This window comes from Xenopus tropicalis, chromosome 1 (assembly GCF_000004195.4).
Source record: "Xenopus tropicalis strain Nigerian chromosome 1, UCB_Xtro_10.0, whole genome shotgun sequence".
Lineage (NCBI taxonomy): Eukaryota > Metazoa > Chordata > Amphibia > Anura > Pipidae > Xenopus > Xenopus tropicalis.
In genome coordinates this window covers 185,821,455-185,845,514 of record NC_030677.2, presented here as the reverse complement: position 1 = coordinate 185,845,514, position 24,060 = coordinate 185,821,455, and the positions used below count along the sequence as shown (strand labels likewise).

At 38.5% G+C, this 24,060-nt stretch overlaps 1 protein-coding gene across 1 annotated transcript in view; it reads left to right on the top strand.

The window, feature by feature from the left end:
• arsb (arylsulfatase B) overlaps positions 1 to 24,060 on the top strand; it is a 64,625-nt gene that overhangs the window by 6,323 nt on the left and 34,242 nt on the right. Inside the window, exons 4-5 of the mRNA XM_002940198.5 lie at positions 1,632 to 1,839; positions 22,877 to 23,120. Coding sequence (XP_002940244.3) covers positions 1,632 to 1,839; positions 22,877 to 23,120 — 452 coding nt within the window. The remainder of the gene's footprint in view (positions 1 to 1,631; positions 1,840 to 22,876; positions 23,121 to 24,060) is intronic.

Here is a 24,060-nt window from a genome sequence, read left to right as displayed (position 1 = left end):
AAAGCCCACAAAACATGAAGTCTAATAATAAGGCCTAGCTAAAGTGCTGTTGATTAATCTGAAATCATGTGTATTTTTATGTGGTACTAGCAACCTTGCCAAAATGTGATGCTTTGGTCTGAGACTCACTGCTGAGGCTAGTAAGCCAGTTGCTTACTATTTGGTGCCCTAATTTTACTACTTAAGGGGTGTATTTATCATGCTGTGTAAAAAGTGGAGTAAAACATAACCGGTGAGGTTGCTCCTAGCAGCCAATCAGATGCTTTGGTTTTCTAACTTTTGAAATCCAATTGCTGATTGGTAGCCCTGGGCAACATCACCAGTAATGTTTCACTCCACTTTTTATACAGCACGATAAATATACCCCATGTTTAAAGGGGTCACTGGTATAGCTTGTGTTCCTCCTTTGCTCTTTTCTGCTGCAAAGTGCTATTGTGGACTATCACTATTATCAAAACCTACTAAACTGAAGTGAATGTTTAATATTTCTTTTCTGGGTGTGCTTCCTCAACCTAACAATTTCTCTTTACTGCAAAAAAAACAATCATACTGTGTGTCAGACCACAATGCAAATAGTGACTCGTGCTGGAATCAGCCAATCAGAGCAGGGGACATCTGTCTGCAAGTCACAACATGAGTGTGTTGGTTGCAGCTGTAAAAACAGCGTGGGGTTCAAGAACTCACTAAGAGGTTGTTTAATTGTTAAGTATATACAGTAAACAACTGTAACTATAAAGGAAGTATAAAAGTGTAAAACTAATTTCTTTAACATTGACTACAGTTTAGTGGAATTTATGTAATTGCAATAGTTAGCTTTTGTATTGTTTATAATACTAATAATAATACTCATTGCTGTTGTTAATATTTATTAATGTTTGCTGTGTTATAAAGGGGAAGCAAATAAAAACACTGAGTATTTTTTTTTTCTAAAAAAAAATAACACAATAGGTAGTGCTCAGCTATTGAAAGGGGCAGTATTCATTTAAGTGCAAGTTTGGTTCTTGTTGCACAGCAATGTAATTTTGGTTTGTTTTTACATGAAAATGTATATGTCTACACCCATGAACAAATCTGTTGTGTTACTAATGGTGCTTCCATGGACAAGGGTTCTAAAGCTCTCTGGCTTGTAATGTAAGCACTATTAACAGTGACCAGCAACCAAGAAGACATTTTGAAATCAAAAGGGAAGATGAATAATAGGGGGCTTGAAAGGGGAAAATTCAGAAATAAGAGTAACAATACAACGGACCTCTGCAAGCAGACAGCATTTTTAGTTGGAGGTTGGTAATGGGAAGGCAAAACATTATATAAAAAATTTATGAAGACTATTTGAAAAAATGGTTTAAATGATTCCATCTACACCATACAAAACCATCAAAGAAAAGGTAAAGCACCCCATTTTAACATGACCATACATGCCTTTGTGGTTGTAACTGACTCATTTAAAGTATACCACGTGGTGTTTGGTCACTGATATGGGAACTATGGCCAAAAGTGCAAGTTAGTGAGCCACAATGACTGCTTCACTATTCCCCCCTACCCATTTAAAAGTCTTAATACACTTAAATATATTGATATGAGAACTGAAAATCTATTTAATTGCTACTCATTCTGTCTCACCTTTTTTCCAGCCTTTATTTCTCTACCTGGCTTACCAAGCAGTACATTCCCCCCTGCAAGTTCCTGATCAGTACATAGAGCCTTACACCTCTATTCATGACAAGAACAGGCGGCTGTATGCAGGAATGGTGTCTGTATTGGATGAGGCAGTGGCAAATGTCACAAATGCTCTAAAAAAGCAAGGGCTCTGGAACAACACAGTATTTATCTTTTCTACAGGTAAGTGAGAAGAGTGAGAAGCTGCCCCACTTCTGTAACTAGCTGTAACACTCTGGGCCTGTTTCCAAACTTCTAAAATTAAAAAAACTTGTCCTTTAGTTGGAATTTTTTTCTAGTTTTTCCTATTTCTAGAGCTCCTATGTTGACAAAAAATATCACATTTTCAATGTGGTTTTTAACAGTATCCACTTATTTTCAACTTGTTTTTTTTCTTGAATATTGAATTCAATAAAATACAGCAGAACCCTGATTTTACGTTTCCCAGGGGACAGCTTCAGAATGGTGTAAATTTTGGGAAATTGTAAAATGTGGGAAAAATAAAAAGCAGCTTGCCTGTATGGGACAAGAAAAAAATGTTGTCAATTCTAGGAAACCGTTAAATGCGGATATGTAAACTCAGGGTCCTACTGTATATTATTCCTTTTCAGAACTAACATAATCTCCTTCCTATGGGGATGGGAGCTGAAGCATTTTATTTGACAAAATGAGAGGAGGAAACATATCTTTATTTTCTCACCTATTGATTATAACGCTATAAAACAGTGGTTGTCAAATGTTTTCATGTCAAGCACCAGTCATTGTTCCAAGACCCCTATGAGGGCCAGTCCCACAGTTTTGGAAACCAAATTTGGGGATTTCAGTAACATTTTACTGTTCACGTATCCATTACAATACTGACAATTGCTTTACTTTGCCTTTGATTTTTTTCTAAAAACTTTTTTGACACTTTATAAATGTCTACAAATAACATTCCTAAATGACAAACAGTACTTGTGCGGTATCAATGCATGTGAATAATTTCATTCAAATATTTTATGTTATGTTATGTATGTGTGTGTGTGTGTGTATATATATATATATATATATATATATATATATATATATAGTTTTATACAAACATAATACAGGGAAATGCCTCTGCTGTAGTTATTAGTTTAGATATTAGTGTCTGTTTCCCACAGCACATACCCCTAGTTAGGTCAAACAGGGTGATCTGCACCCTAACAGGTCAGGGCTTTTTTTTTTGCAGTTTAGGTCAATGTTGTTCAACTACATGAAGTGGGCCAGTTATATACAGCATGTGTGAGGGCCAGATTATGTTAAAATGATGATGTCATGCAGTGAAGTTTATGGAGCCTATGAGCAGACTAAGAGCCATAAAAATCCTTTGGAAAGCCGCATCTGGCCCACAGGACTCCAGTTGTGGGATTATAACAATTGGACACAATAATATTTTAGGCAAGACTGAACCTGCATGCAGGGCCACTAAAGCCTTCATAGAAGCTACAGAAAATTGCAATCTTAAAGAAGAACTAAACCCTCTACACCCTCTTTTTTTCTTAAAAAACGCCATCCCTGCATAGGTAACAACTCCCCTAACCAAATCACTAAATTGATTTTATACAAACATACACAGATAGGCAATCACACTGCTTCGTTTGTATAATATACTGCTCTTTGAGGACGCTATCTTTGTTGCCATTACTTCCTGTGCTCCTTGTGCCCACAATCGGCTGCACTTCATGGCTTAAGGAAGTACTGCCAGCTCTGATTTCCAGTCTGCTCATCATCAGACTAGGAGACTATTTAAGGCTGAAAGTCAGATGCAACTGAGTTAAGCTGTCCATCTCACATAGTGCACACATACAGGGGGTTTAGTTCTCCTTCAAAATAATTGCAGCCACAACTTAACATAAAACATGTATATATAGATATGCATGCTACTGTGAATATAAATAAACTTTTTTCAAGTGGAAGAGGAGTTGTAATATTATAAGTTCAGCTGGTTGTGCGTGCCTTATAGACATTAATAGAAAGTGCCATAAAAGATCTTTACTTTTTTATAGGTGCCTTGTAAAAAATAACCATAACAACAGTCTCACAATAGTGCATAATATTTATTCTTTGTTTATTGGCCAGGTGTAAGTTAGCTGTAATATTCTTGGGCTGCCACAAGAGGTCACAGAACATCCATTTTGTGAATTCCGACCTGAACTTTTAGGAGAACAGTTTTTAAATCCCTTGTTTATTTCTACTAATAATGTGTATATTGTTTGTTTTCAAAAAAGCACTTTATTGCCAGAGCAATAAAACTGGCTTGCCACAAATGTTTAAATCAGGGTTTAGGCAATGGATATGGGTATTTCTGTTCCCATATATCAGTTGTATGGAAAGCCACCCTTGCATTAGGAAAGGAAGACCAGTCTTAGTAAAATATACATTGCTTCAGAAGCATATATCAAACAGTTGGCCCCATTTCAAGCAGCCGCGAGCAGCCTAAACATGCTCATCCTTTTAGGAAAAACTTACAGTCGGCATAATAAGTTCTTAACCCCTGATTCCTGTGCATAGCAGCGGCTGCCCCGTACTGCACATGGTGGGTCAGACAGTTGGAGGCAAGATCAACAGTTCATGCTCTCATTTTTGGCATTAATCTCATAGCAGCTGGATGTGTGGGCGAATAGACTCCTTCAGTAGCCCTAGCTGAATATAGAGACAGAGCCACACACACATCAGACTGGCTCATCTGCCCCATGCTGTGAAGCCTAACTACAACTCACTGTTAGTTAGGCCTGTACCCTGTATTTCAGTACACAAAGACCCAGCCTTGCTGCAAAACAAACAGCCTTGCTGCAAAACCTTTTAATAATCCACCAAAAGGTGTTGAAACTTTTTTTCATCCCTTTTGATATATTTTAGGGATGCACCCAATCCACTATTTTTGCTATTTGAGGATTCGGCCGAACCCCAAATCATTCGTGAAAGATTTGACCAAATATCGAACCTAATCTTAGTTTGCATGTGCAAATTAGGATAAGGAAGGGTTAAAGAGAAGCATGCAATCAAACTGTATTTTAGTGGTTTTTCATGTACTTTTTTTTTAAATTCGCTTACTGACAAAAATGAAAAATCCACTGAACTGACAAAATGAAAAATCCACCATCCATAAAGATTGCATACATATTGCTGGGGAAAAAAGACAATTTCCTTTTCTTTTTGGAAGGAGCCCAAGGTGAGTTGGAACTAGATTAGACACTTGCTAGTGTAGCCATAGCTGTATAGGAATGGAATATAAAGAACTGGGTTTAGCTTTGATGTCACTGACTGCCAGAAATAGGACAGAGAGGAAGAGTAGGTGAGAATGTGATGTGTACACAAGCAGTTTCTGTGCAGAAGAAAGGCTGTTACTTATTCACCAAAAGGAGAAAAGTTTAAGGTGGAACCAAAATTTGTTAAAGAGCCCCACACAACACAGAAACCTCTAATATGCCTATCACTGTAATCTGTTCCTTTCAAAAGTATGAATAAATACCGTTTAATATGCTGAAATCCAGCTGCAAAACAGTTCTTTCTGCATCATTTGAAACCCTGGCAGGGAAGGTGGGACTAAAACATTGATGTTACAAATTGTAATGACTTTTCCACAGCAATCACAATACCATGAGAGATGGAAACACGAGAGGATATGTCTTTTTCCAAAAAAGAAAAAAACATTGAAAAGTAAACTTTGTCGTAGTAAGGTAGTTTCTTAGAAATACAGTGGTTATGTAAGCCTGATACAACTGTGTCTCATTATGATATAAATGTTGACAATGTAGTCGGAATTCTGTTTCATGGGTAAAAGATGGGGTACGGTAAGGGGTCCATCAGATCTATAATGCGTCACAATCTTCTAATTCTAAAGTTTGGCCTTGTAGCATTTTAGCAATTTGGTTTTGGATGAGAAAGTCTCTAAATGATGGGGTCTTATCTTATAAGGTCAGAATTGCAAAGTCCTGTGATTCCACAAAGAGAAGCCAGTGGGTCAATTTCTATAAAAAAAAATTCATGTTGAGTTTGATTCCCAGGATCTAATGTCTTTCCTTCAAATTGATCTATTTCTTGGATCTCATGGGCTCATTCTGTGATTGAGGGGATGGACCTCCAGTAGCGTGGTATCAGAACTTTCGCTACATTAATCATGAAATAACCAATTTTCTGTATTGAGTTGTGGACATTGGATTATTATATAATAGAAAAAGGGGACAGAGTCCTCTATTGTTAGATCTGTGAATTTTCTGTTCCAAACCATATAGTTACAATAAAAATCATGAAAAGGCTGCATATTTTCAACTCGTGTATATTGCAAAGTTGCTTGAAATTATGTTTTCTTTTTATAAAGCTTATGTTGTGTTTGGGTGGTGTTCCCCTTTAAGAGAAAAGAGAGAGTGCAGTTTCTATAAAAAGAAAATATATGGCAGGGGACTAGGTTTGGCTTTTATACTGTATGTTGCGGACCAAAGATGCAAATGTGAAAAATGGACAGGGCTGCTCGAATGAAGCTTTGTTTTACAGACTAAAAAAGAAAATGTACTCAAAAATTACTTAATTGATTATAGATAATACAGTCCTGTTGTCTTGTCCGAGTCCTATTATTAAAGGAACAGTAACACCAAAAAGTATGTAAAACTAATTTGAATATAATGTACTGTTGCCCTGCACTGGTACTACTGGTGTGTTTGCCTCAGAAAGACTACTATAGTTTATATAAACAAATCTGCTGTGTAGCCAAAAATGTGTTTTTTTTTTTAAAACCCATCAGTTATTAGAGCTTCTCCAGCAGAATCCTGCATTGAAATCCATTTTTCAAAAACATAAAACATTTTTTTATATTTAATTTTGAAATTTCACATGGGGCTAGCCATATTCTTCAGCCATGTGACATGTGCTCTGATAAACTTCAGTCACACTTTACTGCTGCGCTGCAAGTTGGAGTGATATCACCTCCCTCCCAGCAGCCGATCAGCAGAACAATGGGAAGGGAGAAGATAGCAGCTCCCAGTAGGTATCAGAATAGCACTCAATAGTAAGAAATCCAAGTCCAGCTTGGGACTCCTCCAGTTACATGGGAGTAGGAGAAACAATAGGTTACCTGAAAGCAGTTCCAATGTGTAGCGCTGGCTCCTTCTGAAAGCTCAGACTCGGGCACAAAGAGATGGCGCCTACACACCAATATTACAGCTAAAAAAAATACATTTGTTGGTTTAACAATAAAACTTTAAATGGCAGAGTGAATTATTTGCTATGTAAACAGTGTAATTTAGAAATAAAAAGTACACCATAAAAATCCTGACAGAATCTCTTTAAACATAAACCCAATAGGTTTTATAAACAATACATGGAGCTTAGTTACCATCAAGTACAAAAGGCACTGTTTTATTATTGCAGAGAAAAAGGAAATCATTTTAATTAGAATTATTTACTTAAAATGGGAGATGGCCTTCTCATTTGTAGCTTTCTGGATACCATATGTGGCCTCTGAAAGATTGGTTTGGCCAATCAGTCTCTAGTATGACCACACTACAAATGTAAGAAGGGTTTCATTTCTCCAGTGAAGAGTAGTACTTAAAATGAGGTGAATATTTAAGTGTTAAGCTGGGATTACCTGAGAAACTTAAAAATATACATAATACACAAAAAGTGAATTTATTTATTTTTTTAGCCAATATTCTAAATTCTTCTTTAGAAGAATTTTCCTGTTCCGAGAGCAGAAGAAACCCATTCCCATGTATGATTCAAATGTGTCTGGGCTATGAGGGATAAAATATTCTGCTGCGCATTTATGAATGTTCAACAATGCTCCCTTTTATAGAAACAATTATATTTTAGAGATTCTTTCCCTCAATAGACACATCTGGAGCCAATAAATGTATTTTTTTTTTCCTTTCCAGATTGGCGGCAGTTAGCTTAGCAGATCCTGATTTCCATGATTTTATTATCTGTTTTATTAATGCTTCCATACTGATGCATCTTATACAGAATACCTCTGGTTTCTGTTCACTTACTTTGGCGAGGCAAAATATAAGAAACATATTTAAAACCAAATATCAAGCCATTTCTGCAATCTGCTTCAGCCAATTTGCAAACATGACAAACTATTCTGTTTAGTGGATGTTTTGCTCTCGCCATGTGTTATGTAATGCATTTCAAATTCTGATCTAACGCTCTTGATCTAAGTTACCATCTTGATTAAATTGCTCATTGCTTTGAGTTACTGGAACTTATTTACACCACGGGGTCATCTCGCTGCCAGCAGTGATGTCAGACATTGCTTTTGTACCTCTGCCCATTTTGTGATGTGAAGATTCCATGCAAACTGGGCCATATGTAGGATTCTTGTTGACCTGTGGGTGTGTTCCCTGCAATTACACCAGTGTGCACATGAATAATCATAATCTACCACTAAGGGCTGTAGCACTTTTACTGGTTTGAGCATGGGTACTCCATTAGGTAGTTTGCCATAATCCTAAAGCCATTGACACTCAATATATGACATCAGAGAGATGTGCCATACTCCTCTGTGCCACCTCTCAGATAAATAAGTGGAATATGCTTGTTGCTGCTAGCAACAGGCAGTTTTTGACCTGTAAATGAAAAAATACATACATTTATATACATTTTTATGTATAGATCAGTAACCCACAGCTGCCATTTATCCAGTGGTTCTTCTCCAGCTTACATTCTGGATAAAAATTCATGGCAAATTACAATTAAGTAGGGATTTTGCACTTTGGAGTTCAATTATAAATGTCTCTTTGTTATTTAAACTGAGATACTTGAAAATCAAAGTCTTAAAATGAGTAGGAGGTTAAAAACAACAAGGTTGGAACTACAAGGGGGGACTTGAATTGACGTCAGACAGTCAAGTTAAGATGACCATACACTGCCAGATCTGGGCCTGATGTTGCCACCCACACATGGCCAAATTTGGCTGAACTGATTGTTGGCACCAACACGCCAATGCAATTCTTGGGTGTTACAAATCTCAAATGCTACTGATGGCCTGATGTTAGCTAGGCAAGCTCATGTATGGGCTAATAAACTGCCAACTCAATCAGGAGAGATTGACTCTGCAGCTTTTATTGGCCTGTGTTTGGCCACCTTTACTGATGGACACTACAGACTATTTAGCACAACTTATGCAATTAACTATTAGGCACCTGTACCACCTACAACACCTGGAAGCAGCCTTTGGCCCAAGTTATCAATACATATACTTTATCAGTATCAGTTGTTTCTTCAGGATAGAAAATAGCGCCAGCCAATGCTTCCCATCACTGTGCATTGGAGTTGATTGGTTCACAGTAAGTTACAAAGGACACGCTTCCCGCCTGGCTCCTATGCAGTTTATCTCACTGGATTAGTGTAATTTGGTAATCCATGTGTGTGGCCCAAAAGCATGCAATTCAATACTCAAACTGTGGTCCAACCCTGTGTTCTGGAATCAGTATATGTTTGTGGCTGGCTTAAAGAGGATCTATCATGTGCTGACTGTGTGTATTTTTATCACATTGAGGTTTATATCTAGTTAAATGCATTTTAATACAAATAAATTCTCAGTTAAGTGTTTGTGTACATTTATTTTATGATAGCAATCTTGACTTAATCCTATAAGTGCAGAGTGCCAGTTACCCTTTCCCATGCAGGGAGATTGTGTAAATGTTGAATTCTAATTGAGGGGTTGTATGTAATGCTACATGTTTCAGGGTGGGATTACATTTACACCTTATAAAAAGAGAGGATGAAGGATTTAGCTAAAGGGACCATAAAAATGCCTTGGATGACCACAGGTGACCTATGAGATATTGGTTCTGTCCGTTTGTAACTAAACCCTATAAATGTAATAGATTCAAATTTTCGCATTCCTTTAGTGGTAATGATCCAGGCTTTTAAAGTTATCCCAGGAGCTCACCATCTTGGAATTTGTTAGGGGTGTCAGAGACAAGCATATGCTCAGTGTGCTCTGGGCAGCTGTTGAGAAGCTAAGCTTAAGCGTCGTCACAAATTATGAGAAAATTGTTATTACCAGAAAATGTGGTTTACCTGTCCTATAAGCTGATGCTGCAGGGATGATTGGGGGGCCAATTTTGGATAAAATAGGTAAAGTTTGATACATATCTTGTCACCTGTAGCAGCCAGTCAGCAGGTAGTGTTTCTGGTCACCTGTGTAAAAGCAAATCTGGTTGCTGGACCTGGGCAAATGTATTACATAGGGACGCTAGTGTTCATCTACCCTAGTTTTCCTGAAAAAAGCTACAGTGCCTCAGAGCTTGCACAGGCTGCATGGCTTTGGGAGTATTCAGGCGCATCCATGAAGCAAACATACACATTCTAAATTCAGAATTTGTTCATTTGTTTTTATCATATAAGATATATTTGTACAGAATTAGCACATTAGATTTCCTTTAAAGCTGAAGTAAAACAATCGGTGAGATCATATTTTCGATACAGGTATGGGATCCCTTATCCAGAAACCCATTATCCAGAAAGCTCAGAATTAGGGAAATCCCGTCTCCCATAGACTCAATTGTAATCAAATAATTCAGAATTTTAAAACTGATTTCCTTTTTCTCTGTAATAATAAAACAGTACCTTGTAATTGATCCCAACTAAGATATAATTACCCCTTATTGGGGGCAGAACAGCCCTATTGGGTTTATTTAATGGTTAAATGATTCCTTTTTCTCTGTAATAATAAAACAGCACCTTGTAATTGATCCCAACTAAGATATAATTAATCCTTATTGGATGCAAAACAATCCTATTGGGTTTAATCAATGTTTTATTAATTTAAGGTATGGAGATCCAAATTACGGAAAGACCCCTTATCCGGAATACCCTTGGTCCCGAACATTCTGGATAACTGGTCCTATACCTGTATTTGGTGAGGTCACCAAATAAACCAAATTTGGCTGATTTGATTGATAAACCAAATATGGCTGCTTTGATTTTGTTTGGCCTCTAACCAATAATTGGATCACATTGAGGGCCCATGTGATCCTTGTGAAATGATTTTCAGTCCAGTCCGATCGATATCTGGTGTAGGCTTGGCCAAATATGGCTGTTGTTTTGGCCCTATACACAGGCCAAATGTGTAGAAGGTGCTGCTTTGGTTTCTTATAAAACTTTAAAAAAGCGATTGTATATGTAAAAAATTGTGCGGTAAATAAGTTTAAATTTAATAAAATGAAAAGAAAAGGTGAAAAGCTTTCCTGCTCTTATAGTTTCCTCTGCCAGGGTTTGACAGGGCATCTACCCCTTCTGTATCTAAGAGACTTAAGCTTGCCATACACTGGCCAATAAAAACTCAGACTCTGCACCTCCAGAAAGGGTCGGCAGATCAGTGACCTGTGTATGGGGTGTTTAAAATGCATGCCTGTACAATATCTATCTGTAAATTGGCCAAAAGTATATTGGGCAGGCTTGTCGTCTGGCAGTTTTCTGTCGGCCCACTGTAACTCAAAGAGCAATGTTTGGTGGCCTTGCCAATATGGCCATCATAAGGAAAGAAAGTGACTGGTTGGCATTTTTAAGACCTTTATTTCATCAGTAATTATACTTTATGTCCATAAAGGCCCTGTTGTACTATCAATTTGCCATTGCTAATTTTAAAGAGACAAAATATCAATAGAGAGTGTTTAAAATACATGTGTTTATATTACATATGTCAGATTAGCTTGACACAAACAGTAATTAAGACATTCCTGCTAAACTGTTGTGACGGCCATTTCAATCACTGACTTCTTTTGTAATTGTATTTACTAAGAAAGTCAGGTAGGCCCTGGTCTTTTTTGGCCCCACCACCCCAAGCATGCTGGCAGTGCTGGGTTGCTTTGTCTCTGCTCATAATAGGCAATGGGGCAGCAGGGGATGGATGGAGGGAAAATAATGTGGCGCATGGTGGGCCCTTGAATGGGACTCCCAGTCTGACACTGACTGTGTTAATAATAAACTAGAAACAATCTGTTGACTAAAACATCACAGTTGTGTGTACATAGGAGTTAGTACTCTGCAAAGTGAAATTGTAGTGTGTGTGTGTGTATATATATATATATATATATATATATATATACTGTATATACAATGATAAATTTACCATTGGCCATTCTTGAACGATTGATTGCAATCAAACAGTAACTGGATGTGTATCAATGGAATTTTAACAAATAAGTGTCTCTCTTCCTGGAATGGTTGATCGTGCATCAAAATGTCCTATACCTATCCCTACAGAGAGTGAATTTGTAGGAATCACCATTTGATCTTTCATAAGGCTGCTTATTAAAGTTAAACACTTGTGTCCCTCACTCTTACCTCATTTCACATTTCACTTTCTTTTCTCTTTGTGCTGCAGTGTATGATGGTTACATTTTCAGCCACATATAAAATCTAAGGCAGGGCAGGGCTGAATATTACATTTCACATTTTTATCTTTCATTTGGGGAAAATAAAGCAGTAAGAAGGTCTTTGCCCAGGAGAGCTGGATTGTTAATCTCATGTACTCCTGTCTAGACGGGTGCCCTGAGAGAAGATGTACATCTGCATTGGGCTGAGAGAATAATTCACTAGAGTATCTTTAAATGAGACTGACCAGATGTTTTATCTCCACTGTGCTGCTCATTTCAGTAAAACTTCACTGTCCACTTACAAATGACCTGGAGATTCTGAAACCTTTCTGACATCATGACTTAATCCACTATATTTTTTTTTAATATTTTCATATAGTGCCAACATGTTATGCAACCCTTAGACACTGTTCATCATGCACATCAGTCCCTGTCCCAGCGGAGCTTACAGTTCTTTTAGCATGACAATCATTCCAAGCTCAGTTTTCTTACCCAATAGTTTTTGTGCACTGGGTGATACTTTCGTTGTAAGTCTGCCGTGCCAATTGATGCATCCACAGTGGGAGCCCTGACATTTTCACCACATTTAGGGTGGGGTACCTCCTGGGTTCCTCAGTATCAATAGGAGACACTTTCACACAACTGAGCAGAAGTGTGTTTGAATGCAAGTTCCTTTATTGAATGGGTTAATAAGCACAACATTTGCACCAGTATTAGCATTGCTGAACTTGTGGCTGCATTTATGAAGGGCCCTTATTTTCTTTTAAGGGCATCTTTGTATTTATGGACTAATATACCCCCTTTAATAAATTACAATATAGAGGACCATGAGCCTCTGTGCAGAATAGTTGTAAACGATTTATGTTACTAAAGATTTATAGAAGGGATTCCAGTGAAATTTTTTTTTTAAGAAAACACTGTACTTTTTATTCAAGAACCAATAAAAAGATACTCTTGTGTGTATTCCAATAACTACGGAGGGACCATTAATACTAACAGATGTATTTATTATTGTAATATTATTATTGGAGGGAATAACTTATGCAGTGATGTAATAATTATTCAGATATTGTTGGGTTGCTAGGGAAATTTATGGCTTCCTCAGATTTCACCGTGACTCACCCTGGGGGTCCCAAATCACAGCGTGAGAGAGGCAGATTTATAGCCAAAATGAAGTCAGAGTAAAGTCAGCTTATAAATAGGGTGTGTTTTTTCCTTCAAGTGAGTAATAGTGTTGGGAATACAAAACACTCATGCGAGAGGGCAATAGCCTGCTTGGAATTCCTTTTGTGTCTCCTGGTGCTGTTGGTGAGAATGTACAGGGCTCGGAAAATAATACAACAGCAGGAAAATACCCTGGAATAATTAATTGGTTGCATTTGAGTTAGCTGTTCAACCTAAGGTCACCATAAGCACCATACTCATTCTTTCTAATATCACCCTGATTAGCTTGTGAGCAAAGTAATTGGATATTGGGCAATTTGGCCATTGACAAAGTCTGATTAGGGGGAAGAGAATGGCAGTTGCAGCTCCTCTTATGCATTTGCTGCTGGCCAAACTAAACAGGCATTGGTAACATCTGTATAACAACATCTGGTAACAATCATTTGTCACACTCGGTTCTTTATGATTTTTACATTACACGTCCTTGATTTAGATCAGCTGAAACTATTGATTCTGAATATGTGTCCTTAGTTGGATAGACATAGGAGCATATTTATTATAGTGTGTAACCCAACATCGCCAGTGATGTTGCCCATAGCAATCAATTAGCAGATTGAAGGGTCAGCTACAACTTAGAAAACAAAAGCAAAGATCCGATTGGTTGCTATGGGCAACATCACCGGTGATGTTGGCTAACACACTATAAGAATAATGCCCCTTATTGTCATCCAGTGGATCACAGCAATGTCTTGTCAATAGTGCTACCCCAGGGTAAATAGCACCCTGTGCAAAATGGTGCTGTGGCAGGCCATCGGCAGTTTCAAAAGTTCAACGTACAGTGATCCCTTTTTCTACCAACTGCTTATTTACATTTACTTGTTTGTGTTCATATAAAAGGATAAAGGCATTTATATGGTGCCTTGTACAAATGGCCACAAGTCCAGCCTTGGTGGCAAGTTTTGGTTGAATAAAAACAAGGTTTACTACCAAATAGCCCCCTGTAAGCTGATAGTGTACATAGAGGCCCCTAATAGCCAATCTTAGCCCTTATTTGGCTCCTCCATGAACTTTTATGGTGCTTGTGTTGCTCTCCAAGTCTTTTTACATTTGTCACAGATGTCACTTTTCCCTTTATATTGCCCTCTGAACCCTCAATTCCCAGCTCCACCACCAGATTTGTATAGGTAGGATCTTGCCGCGGCTGGGGAGGGGTTTTATTCTTTTATTTTTCAAATTTTACAGATTATATAGGAACCCAGGGGCCACCTCCTAAAGCTGCCGCCCTAGGCACAGGCCCTTGGGTGCCTATTTATAAATATTGGGCCCTGTGGACCGCCCTAAATACAAAAGGGATTGGAGGTTTGTGCCCCCTGGCATGGTGGTGAATTCCACTACAAAGCACCTCTTTGCACAGAGGCAAGTCTTGACTGGGATTTAAAATAAGCATTTTAAGTACAGAGAGGCCCAAACAGCCCCCACCAGCCCAATAAATAGTGACCATTTTTGGCATTTGCCAGAATCCACAGATTGACAGTCTGGGCCTGCACAGGTGCCCTGCTCACATTGCAGAAAGGAGTGTGGCCATACAGTGGCACTGAATTTTGGAAACCATAGAGTAGTCATATGTATCATGCATAGGTAAAGGTTCTCCTAGGGCTTTTTAGTATCCGTTATGGCAGATGTGGATGAATTTCATTCTTCAGTACTATCTTCTTTATAGACCCCATGTTACAAATTGAATGCAATATCACATCTGAAGGCTGAGCACAGTGCTGGTGTCTGTAGGTACTGTATATGTATTTAAAGGGAAATTGTGCAAGAGCTAAATCAGAGGTACTGCACATTAATAATAAAGGCGGGTGTGTGTTGGATAATGGACGGAGAAAACTAAATTTCAGTCAGATGGACAAATGATCAAGATTTCATAACTGAGACTTGTTTGTCTTGCCAGCCACGCAGTGCGATAAGCCAGAATAGCGAGGAGTTACTAATGGTTACACCCTAGCATTCTCCTTGGATTAACGCTAATCTGATTTTAATACTTTGGGCAATGGGAACTCCACATAATGCAAAACAATAATACAGACATCTGTCTTGTTTCCTTTTAGTGTCTTTTAAACTGCTCTCTTGGCAATAAAAGTTTAAGAGCAGCATGTATGCTTTAGAGCTTCACCTCAAACTTACTGTTTATCCAAAGAACAGATGGGTTTTTTTTCATAAAGTTGCTGATCAGATGTCAGGCCTCTGGAAATGATTCTTATTTTGGCCGGGATTATTTTCCCTTTTACTCTCCCCTAAATGGTTAAATATGAGTACGAAGGACGGCATTACTGTGTGCATGGAGCACTGATTATTTGCACGCGTGCTATGCTTTATTACCCGCCTCGCCTGAGGCATTCTCTATGGCAGCAGTGTTCACTTTAGTTCAGAGCACTATAGATTCTATTCAAGCCATTATGAGGAAACAATATGAGTTTCACCTCACTGGTCTCATATAAATAAAAATATATCATTTACACTGGTACAGGTATAGCATCTGTTTTTTTAGAATGCTCATCAAATAAGGTGCTACTGGCTTGAATTCTGACCTTGTATAAGATGCCATTGCCTCAGGCTGTTTGGCCACAGCCATCCTTGTCTCCTCTCATTATAATAAACCAGCAGGGCGTGTGGCTTAACTACTTTGGGGGTATGGTCTGACAATATAGGGTGCATGATTACCTTAACACAACCATAAATTTAATTGTTCATAGCAGAGAAAACTTCCTAGTGTAGCTAATAGCCTGTACTGAGATATGGCATAAATCTATGCAAGCATGTGTATTCCCTTTGACAAAGCATGTATTTAGTGAAAGAAATATGAGGCTATAGAGACCTTTTAACCTTATGGCTAAATAGATGTCCACTCCACAATGCAAGGCCAGCTTTCACATTAAATAGCATTAGAGATTAATTACAGTATTCCTTCAAGAACTCCGCACTTGTCCATTGTCCACTGTTGTTAATAATCAGAAATGCAGGCCTCTGGATATTGTACAACAAATATTCTTGACTTCCATCCAAGCATATAGCATGGCATATAGCCTTGTCTGCCAATGATAGCTCACCTACGGTGCAGTCATTGGCCTCATATGCAGGGCAACAAACCTGTACTTGTCAGATGGACATGTTTTGTCCCTTTGTGAGCATATTATTGGCTTCAACATCCAGAAAATGAATGGTTTATCTTCAGACATTCTTTTAGAATTAAACATTTCCAAACCAGGTTGATAAAGAAGCAGGAGCATTATTTTTAATCTATGCAATGTGACTAATATCCAATATTCATATTGTTTGAGGGCTGTTTAATACAAAGAAGTTGATGGAGAGCTTAAGGTGTTCCTGGGCCTAAAAAATCCCTTGAAAATCTACATCTGGCCCATCTAGTTCTCTATTAATAATATAAACCAATGTATCCTCTATATTTTTGTTATGGAAGAAGATAGCATAAATAATATAATGCTGATTGTACCACACATTACCACATTGGACCAGAACAAGCAGATTGCATGTATGTTTTTATGGCCCAGTGCTGCAGCACTGCGTGTTAGCGTAAGGCCTATGCCATACAGGGCTGATTCTCGGCAAGGGTATTTTCACCTGCTGAGAATCAGCCCCATGTGGCATAGACCTAACAGGCAGCAAAAATCTGCTCTTGATTACTTTAAGACCTAAAATTTAATTTTATGAGCCCAAAAGCAATCTGTGGAGAATCACATGTATTTATACCACAGGGGGGGGGAGCCAGGTGTGTTGTGGGTGTGTCCAAAAACCATGTGGTTTCAGTTCCCTGGAGGTTGACATATCTATATTCTGTCTCTTAGCATTATAAAGTGCACACTCATTCCCCATCAGCTGATTATTTTGTATTCCGGTGTGCGTTACATAATCTGTTTTTCCAACAGTTGTGTCATTAATCCAATTTCCAAAAGTCTCTGATGTGTGCCTTATGCTGGGCTTTTTCCCTCCCACCTGTCATATTTGTATGACTTGTTATTCTTGCTGTACCCTAAGCTTATCCGTCAGGCAGCCACTGCCAGTTTTGATTGGCCGTTAGTCTTGTTATTGGAATGGCTGACAGCTGTCTGCCAAGCCGTCTGCATAGCCTTCCTGTGCTCTCTGCTACTAAGCTCCACAGCACTATTGTTTCACATATAGCCCTTTATTCTTTCCTTGCCGTAAATGCTTCCCAGCTGTATCCTGATACAGCATCTTGCAGAACATTTTAATTAGTTCCAGATTGTTCTGTGCATGCAGTGTGTGATAAGCAAGAAAGTACGGTAATGCTTTTAGCGGTATGGCCGTGCTCCTTGAAGTAGACACGGGAAAGGAAGTCGGAGATGCCTTTAGCGCTAAAGGAAGCTTTCATTGGCCAACTGGGTGCAGTTACGGGCAGAGATTAAGGGGACACAATCATCAATATAAAAGTGGTTTATTTGTTGCGGAAGACCCATTGTAATATTGAGTAAGTTAGCAAGAGCTGTGAAGAATTGGTTTGTTTATTTAACAACAAGCAAATAAGTCTCTCTATTGTGTAACCTGATTCTAATTTGTTCCGGTTCTGGTGAATGCAGGGGATTAAATGCATGTGGCTCAGGGCTGATGGAATCTGTGACAGGTCTACTGCCAGATGTGACAGATCTGCCCCTACCCTCAAAAAAGCCTCTTGATATGCCTGCACCCAGAGCCATTGCATCGGCCTCAGTGTAGGCACACAGCTGATTTCAGCGCAAAACTGCATACCCCATCAGTTTCGCGCTATAGTCTGCTACGTGCGCCCACACACAGGTTGATGCAGTGGCTGTGGGTTCAGGCACATCAAGAGGCTTTTCAGAGTGTAGGAGCAGACTTTTGGTCTCGCGAGTCTTTTTCGGCGATTTGCGCGAAATCGCGCCGCCGCGTCTGCCATCCCGCCGGCGACTTACATGTTCGCCGGTGGGATGGCAGGGGGAAGGCAACTCGGGGAGATTAGTCGCCCGCGAGCAGGGAGTTTTGCCGCGGGCGACTAATCTCCCCGTGTACCAGAGCCCTAAGGGCAGGCAGAGAATCCACCATATCTGGCAGTAGCCTGTCTATAGCTTAGCTGTAAGACTTATCAGCACTGCTGCTTTATTAAATTGAAATGTTCCATTAGCTAGAACCATTTGTTAGGGCCACCAGCCCGAATGATCCAGAACTGCAGGAAGTAAAGAGGCCCTGACTTCAGCACTCACATGTGGTCCATCAGAGGTGAGATAATCAAACATGTCAGAATCAGAGAGCAGAAAGTAATAAACAAAATTGTTTTCATTTGGAATTGCATTTAATAGGAACAAACCACTGACATTTTTGAATTAATGTATATTGGAACATTTAAGAATCTCTGTCGACCTTGGAATGCCTGCCTTAACTTTTGCTTTTCCTTTCATGTGTGTAAAATGGCAAGGAAATATGAGGGCTCATTCACAATGCACCACGCAATGTGCAAAAAAGGCACAATTGGCCATTTTTTCCCCTTGGACCATTGTTTGGGTCATTGTGCAAAAAGCCACAGGCCCCTGCCCTCTGTTTCAGAGACCTGCGGACTTCGCTTAGAATTGAGTGCAGCCTGGGTTAGGCTGCAGTAGGATCTAAAAGGGCCCTTACCTTGCGTGTCATTCTGAGGGACAAGGTAGGAGTGGCAGGACACACTACCTGCCTAAAGGCAGGTATCCTAACACATGCGCTGGTGACTGAGCACTGGATTCATGCAATATAGAGGGGGACACAAGTGCTCCGTAGATAAGCACTAAGGGGTGTGCTCTTGCTCCACTTATTGCTCTTGCACTTGTGCTTAGTAAAACATTACCAATCACATAAGATTTAACACTTTGATCATTCCAGCATGAAAATAATAGTCCATCCTTTTTTCCTTTATGTGATTTGCATCAGGGAGTATGGATTCGGATGGGTGTTAGTGCTCTGCACTGCTGTTGAGCTATTCTGAGCGCTGACACCTGCATCAAACAGAATGGAGTTCAAAGCATTCTGATGAATTAATACAGGTATCTGCTTTGATAAATGTGTCAATTTTCTTGGTACAGATATAGGATCTATTATACGGAATGCTTGGGACCTGGGGTTTCCTGGCAGAGCTTTCGATAATTTGGACCACCATACCTCAAGTCTCATAAAAATAATTTAAACACAAAATAAACCCAATAGGAATGTTTTGCCACCAATATGAATTCATGCAGCTTAGTTACCATCAAGTACAAGGTACTGTTAAATTATTACAGAGAAAAAAGAAATCATTTTAAAAATCAGAATTACTTGCTAAGAATGAACTCTCCTGGATAGGGGATCCCATGTAGTAAGAAAAGTTTTATTAAATCATTAAAGTGTGAAATGCTGGGAATCCTTCTGGACTCCCCAGATCAATCTTGAATAAATCTGGACCTTAATTAAACTGTTTCTCCACAACCTTGTGGCACTGGGCGCTCTTTTTTTACCTTACATCCCAGTAATCAGTGCTGCTGTGCACAAGTTCACAGGCGAGGGTGACATGGCCGGCCGGCTTGCCTAGGGTACCCCATACTCCCAAATTTGAATTATGGTTTCCCTCCCTTTTAGAATGTAAGCTCTTGTGAGCAGAGACCTCCCCCTAGTGTCTCCGATCCTCATCCAATGTAACTGCAAACCATTTTTGTATATTGTTTATATGTACATTAACTGTTATGTCTTCTGTACCTCTCTATTCTGTAAACCGCTGCGTAAATTAATGGTGCTATATAAATAATAATAATAAATCTTAAATGTTTGTTTGAATGTTCATGTAAAAGTCAATGGGAGTTGTCCTTGGTAAAATGTATGCATTTTTTCAATTCAAGTTTTTCAATTTTTTTGAGAGTTTGTAGACCTATTGAAGATGGATGAACTCGATGCATTCAAATTTTTTTTTTCACAGTTTAATTTGATTGCGTTTTTTATGTTCAGTTTTTTTAATAAATAAACAAACATTTGAGTTTTGGTTTATTCGAGTATATTGGAATTGAAAAAAAAAATGTACAAATTAAAAAATGAAATTATTAGATAATTGAATATATATAAATAATTTAATATGAAGATCCTCTGCTTGGAATATACAGCCTCAGACCTGAGAACACCAAATATGTAGAAAAACATTGCAAGTTTGCAATATCCATTCAGTGCTGTGGCACTTCCTGTACAGGTATGGGATTTGTTATTGGGAAACCTGTTATCCCGAAAGCTCCGAATTACGGAAAGGTCATCTATGGACTCCATTTTAATCAAATAATCTAGATTTTTAACAAATTATTTTTTTTCCTCTGTAATAATAAAAAAGTACCTTGTACTTGATCCCAACTAAGATATAATTACCCCTTATTGGGGGCAGAACAATCCTATTGGGTTTATTTAATGGTTAAATGATTCCCTTTTTTCTGTAATAATAAAACAGTACCTGTACTTGATCCCAACTAAGATATAATTACCCCTTATTGGGGGCAGAACAGCCCTATTGGGTTTATTTAATGGTTAAATGATTCCCTTTTCTCTGTAATAATAAAACAGTACCTGTACTTGATCCCAACTAAGATATAATTACCCCTTATTGGGGGCAGAACAGCCCTATTGGGTTTATTTAATGGTTAAATGATTCCCTTTTCTCTGTAATAATAAAACAGTACCTGTACTTGATCCCAACTAAGATATAATTACCCCTTATTGGGGGCAAAACAGTCCTATTGGGTTTATTTAATGGTTAAATGATTCCCTTTTCTCTGTAATAATAAAACAGTACCTGTACTTGATCCCAACTAAGATATAATTACCCCTTATTGGGGGCAGAACAGCCCTATTGGGTTTATTTAATGGTTAAATGATTCCCTTTTCTCTGTAATAATAAAACAGTACCTGTACTTGATCCCAACTAAGATATAATTACCCCTTATTGGGGGCAGAACAGCCCTATTGGGTTTATTTAATGGTTAAATGATTCCCTTTTCTCTGTAATAATAAAACAGTACCTGTACTTGATCCCAACTAAGATATAATTACCCCTTATTGGGGGCAGAACAGCCCTATTGGGTTTATTTAATGGTTAAATGATTCCCTTTTCTCTGTAATAATAAAACAGTACCTGTACTTGATCCTACCTAAGATATAATTAATGCTTATTGGGAGCAGAACAGTCCTATTGGGTTTAATTTACATGTACATGATATTATTATGGAAAAATCTGTTATTCGGAAAACACCAGGTTCCGAGCATTCTGAATAACAGGCCCATACCTGTATATAAGTCGCGCGTAGCAGGACTATGGTGTAAAAGGTCAGCCTTTACAAACATGGACTAAAAATAGATGGAACGATTCCATCCGACGTCATTAGTTTTACATATTTCTGTATCTAGTTTTAGTGACTTTAAAGAAAATTGAGTCTGCTCCTTATATGCAGCTGTTCTGAACTTTATTATTATGTAATTTACAGTAATTATTATTTGATTTAATATTTTTTAAAGACTAGGAAATCTTTAGCTACTCAACTTCTACAGGCAACAGAGGCTAGATTATTACAAGAAGATATATTAAAGAGGGAATGGGAATAGTTTTTATGGCAAATACATCTTGATAGAAGAGCAAAATAAACATGTGACCCAAAATATTGGCTCCTTTGCACTTTTTTTTTTTTTTTTTGAATAATGCACCAAGTCAGTTGGAAAATCATTAACAAATAACAAAGCTGTGGTATTCACTTAAGTTTTTTTTTGTTTGTAGTTGAATGAAACAAAAAAACTAAATCACAGGGCTCATCTAGGACCATAAGCAGAGTGGGCAACTTGCACTTGTCCCCACAGGGAGTTACACATAAAACCACTTTCATTAAAGTTACTTGCATCAAATGCGCTCTTCATACTTCTGTTTAGTTGCACTCGGCACCACTAAGTCCTTCCTGCCTTCCATTCTGAATCAGGCATCTGAAATCCCATATATTGTTCCATATTTCCCTAAGCTTTTTTGGTAAGGCCACATTGGGCAGAGTCTCGGCCTGCAGTCACACAGTGGATTTCAACCCCAAAACGTGTGAGCGTGTACCAAAATCCGTTCCTTGTTCCTGCACTTAGGCTGACACAGTGGCTCCAGGCGCAGGCTCATCTGACAGCTGATTGGAACATATAGGCTGATTCTCGCCTGCATTTTCTCACAGGCTGACAATGAGCCCTGCGTGGCATTGGCTTTACTTGGGTAATATTTTCTAAATTAGTAGCTTTACTGTAAAAACCAGCTCAGAAGCCCCATCTAACAATATGCCAAAAAATCAGATTATGATCACAGATATTGCATGATGAAGCTTATTTGTCCTTGGCTTTGGTTAAGTCCAGAATTGTAATAGCATAAGAAGGGTCTCAGAGAGCTGTCTGAGGCCATTCATTGCCTCAAATACAGACAGAATCAGAATAAGATAAAGGCAGCGAAGTCTATATCTACTTTTGCACTACATACATTTGATACTTAACCGTATTGCCTGCACTCTATGTTCTTTGCCTTTCACTTCAGTAAATAATTCTGTAAAATATACAGTTGAATTAATATGCTTCTGCTGGTGGCTCTACAAAAAAAAACAAATCCAGGCCAGAATTTTACTGAACATTATTGGAGGATGACATTCCAATTGCATTATTTTATGTTGCAGATAACGGTGGGCAGACCTTGTCAGGTGGAAACAACTGGCCCTTGCGTGGAAGAAAGTGGACTCTCTGGGAAGGAGGGATACGTGGAGTAGGATTTGTCACAAGCTCCTTGTTAAAACAGAAGGGGGTCACTAGCAAAGAACTAATTCATATTTCAGACTGGCTTCCTACACTAGTGAATCTTGCTGGAGGATCTACAAACAGCACCAAGCCTCTGGATGGCTTTGATGTGTGGAAGACTATCAGGTAATTAGTATTTATAATACGGTACATACTAAGCAAATGTGTTTCACTTAGCTTGGATTCTTGTGCCACTGGGAGGGGATGACTCCATACTCAAAAACAGATGACTTGTTTCCTTCAAAATGTATAGCTTTTCAACATGACACAACAAAAGTTCATGATGATGTTCTTCCATACCTGTGCACAGATCATAGTTCATTTCGGCATATCCGTCACTGCTTAAAGTAATCTGAATCTTATTGCACCAATCTGGCCAATGAAATGAACCAGACACCTGTTCATACATAAGGAATATACGTCCCTACAGAAAGGACCACCATTTAGGAACCGATATTCATTTTTTACCAAGTAGTAACTAAATAATATCACTTGGTTCACCTTATCTCTACATGCAGCTTTGTGTTGTAGGCAGTTTTTTAGAAAGACAGCTCTAATAAATTGTTTAAGCAAAGGGGACGCATGCCAATTAGGTCCATTATAATCTAACACTAACACTAAGCTGCATGAAGAGTGACAATTGCTGACAGTTGGGACAGTAAAGAGTAACTTGATTTTTTTCAAAAATGGTACAGACCTTTTAATTGATTGTATTTAGTACATTTCTTATTTCCTTAGTTGGAGTGTTTAAAAAAAATCCAGGATTCGGTTCGGTTATTGGCCAAGATTCGCCCTTTTTCAGCAGGATTTGTATGGCTGACTCCATGGTCCTGGCCGAACCGAATCCTTAAAATCATGTGACTTTTTGTCACATAAACACAGAAGTTGAAAATTTTTCGCCACACACTTTGTGTGTAGTTCTTTTTGGCCCTTCTATGGCTTCATTTCCGTATGCAAATCGGGATTCGGATTCAGTTCGGTATTTAGGTGAATCTTTCACAAAGGATTCGGGATTTGGGCGAATCCCAAAATAGTGGATTTGGTGCATCCCAAAAAAAAATGCAAT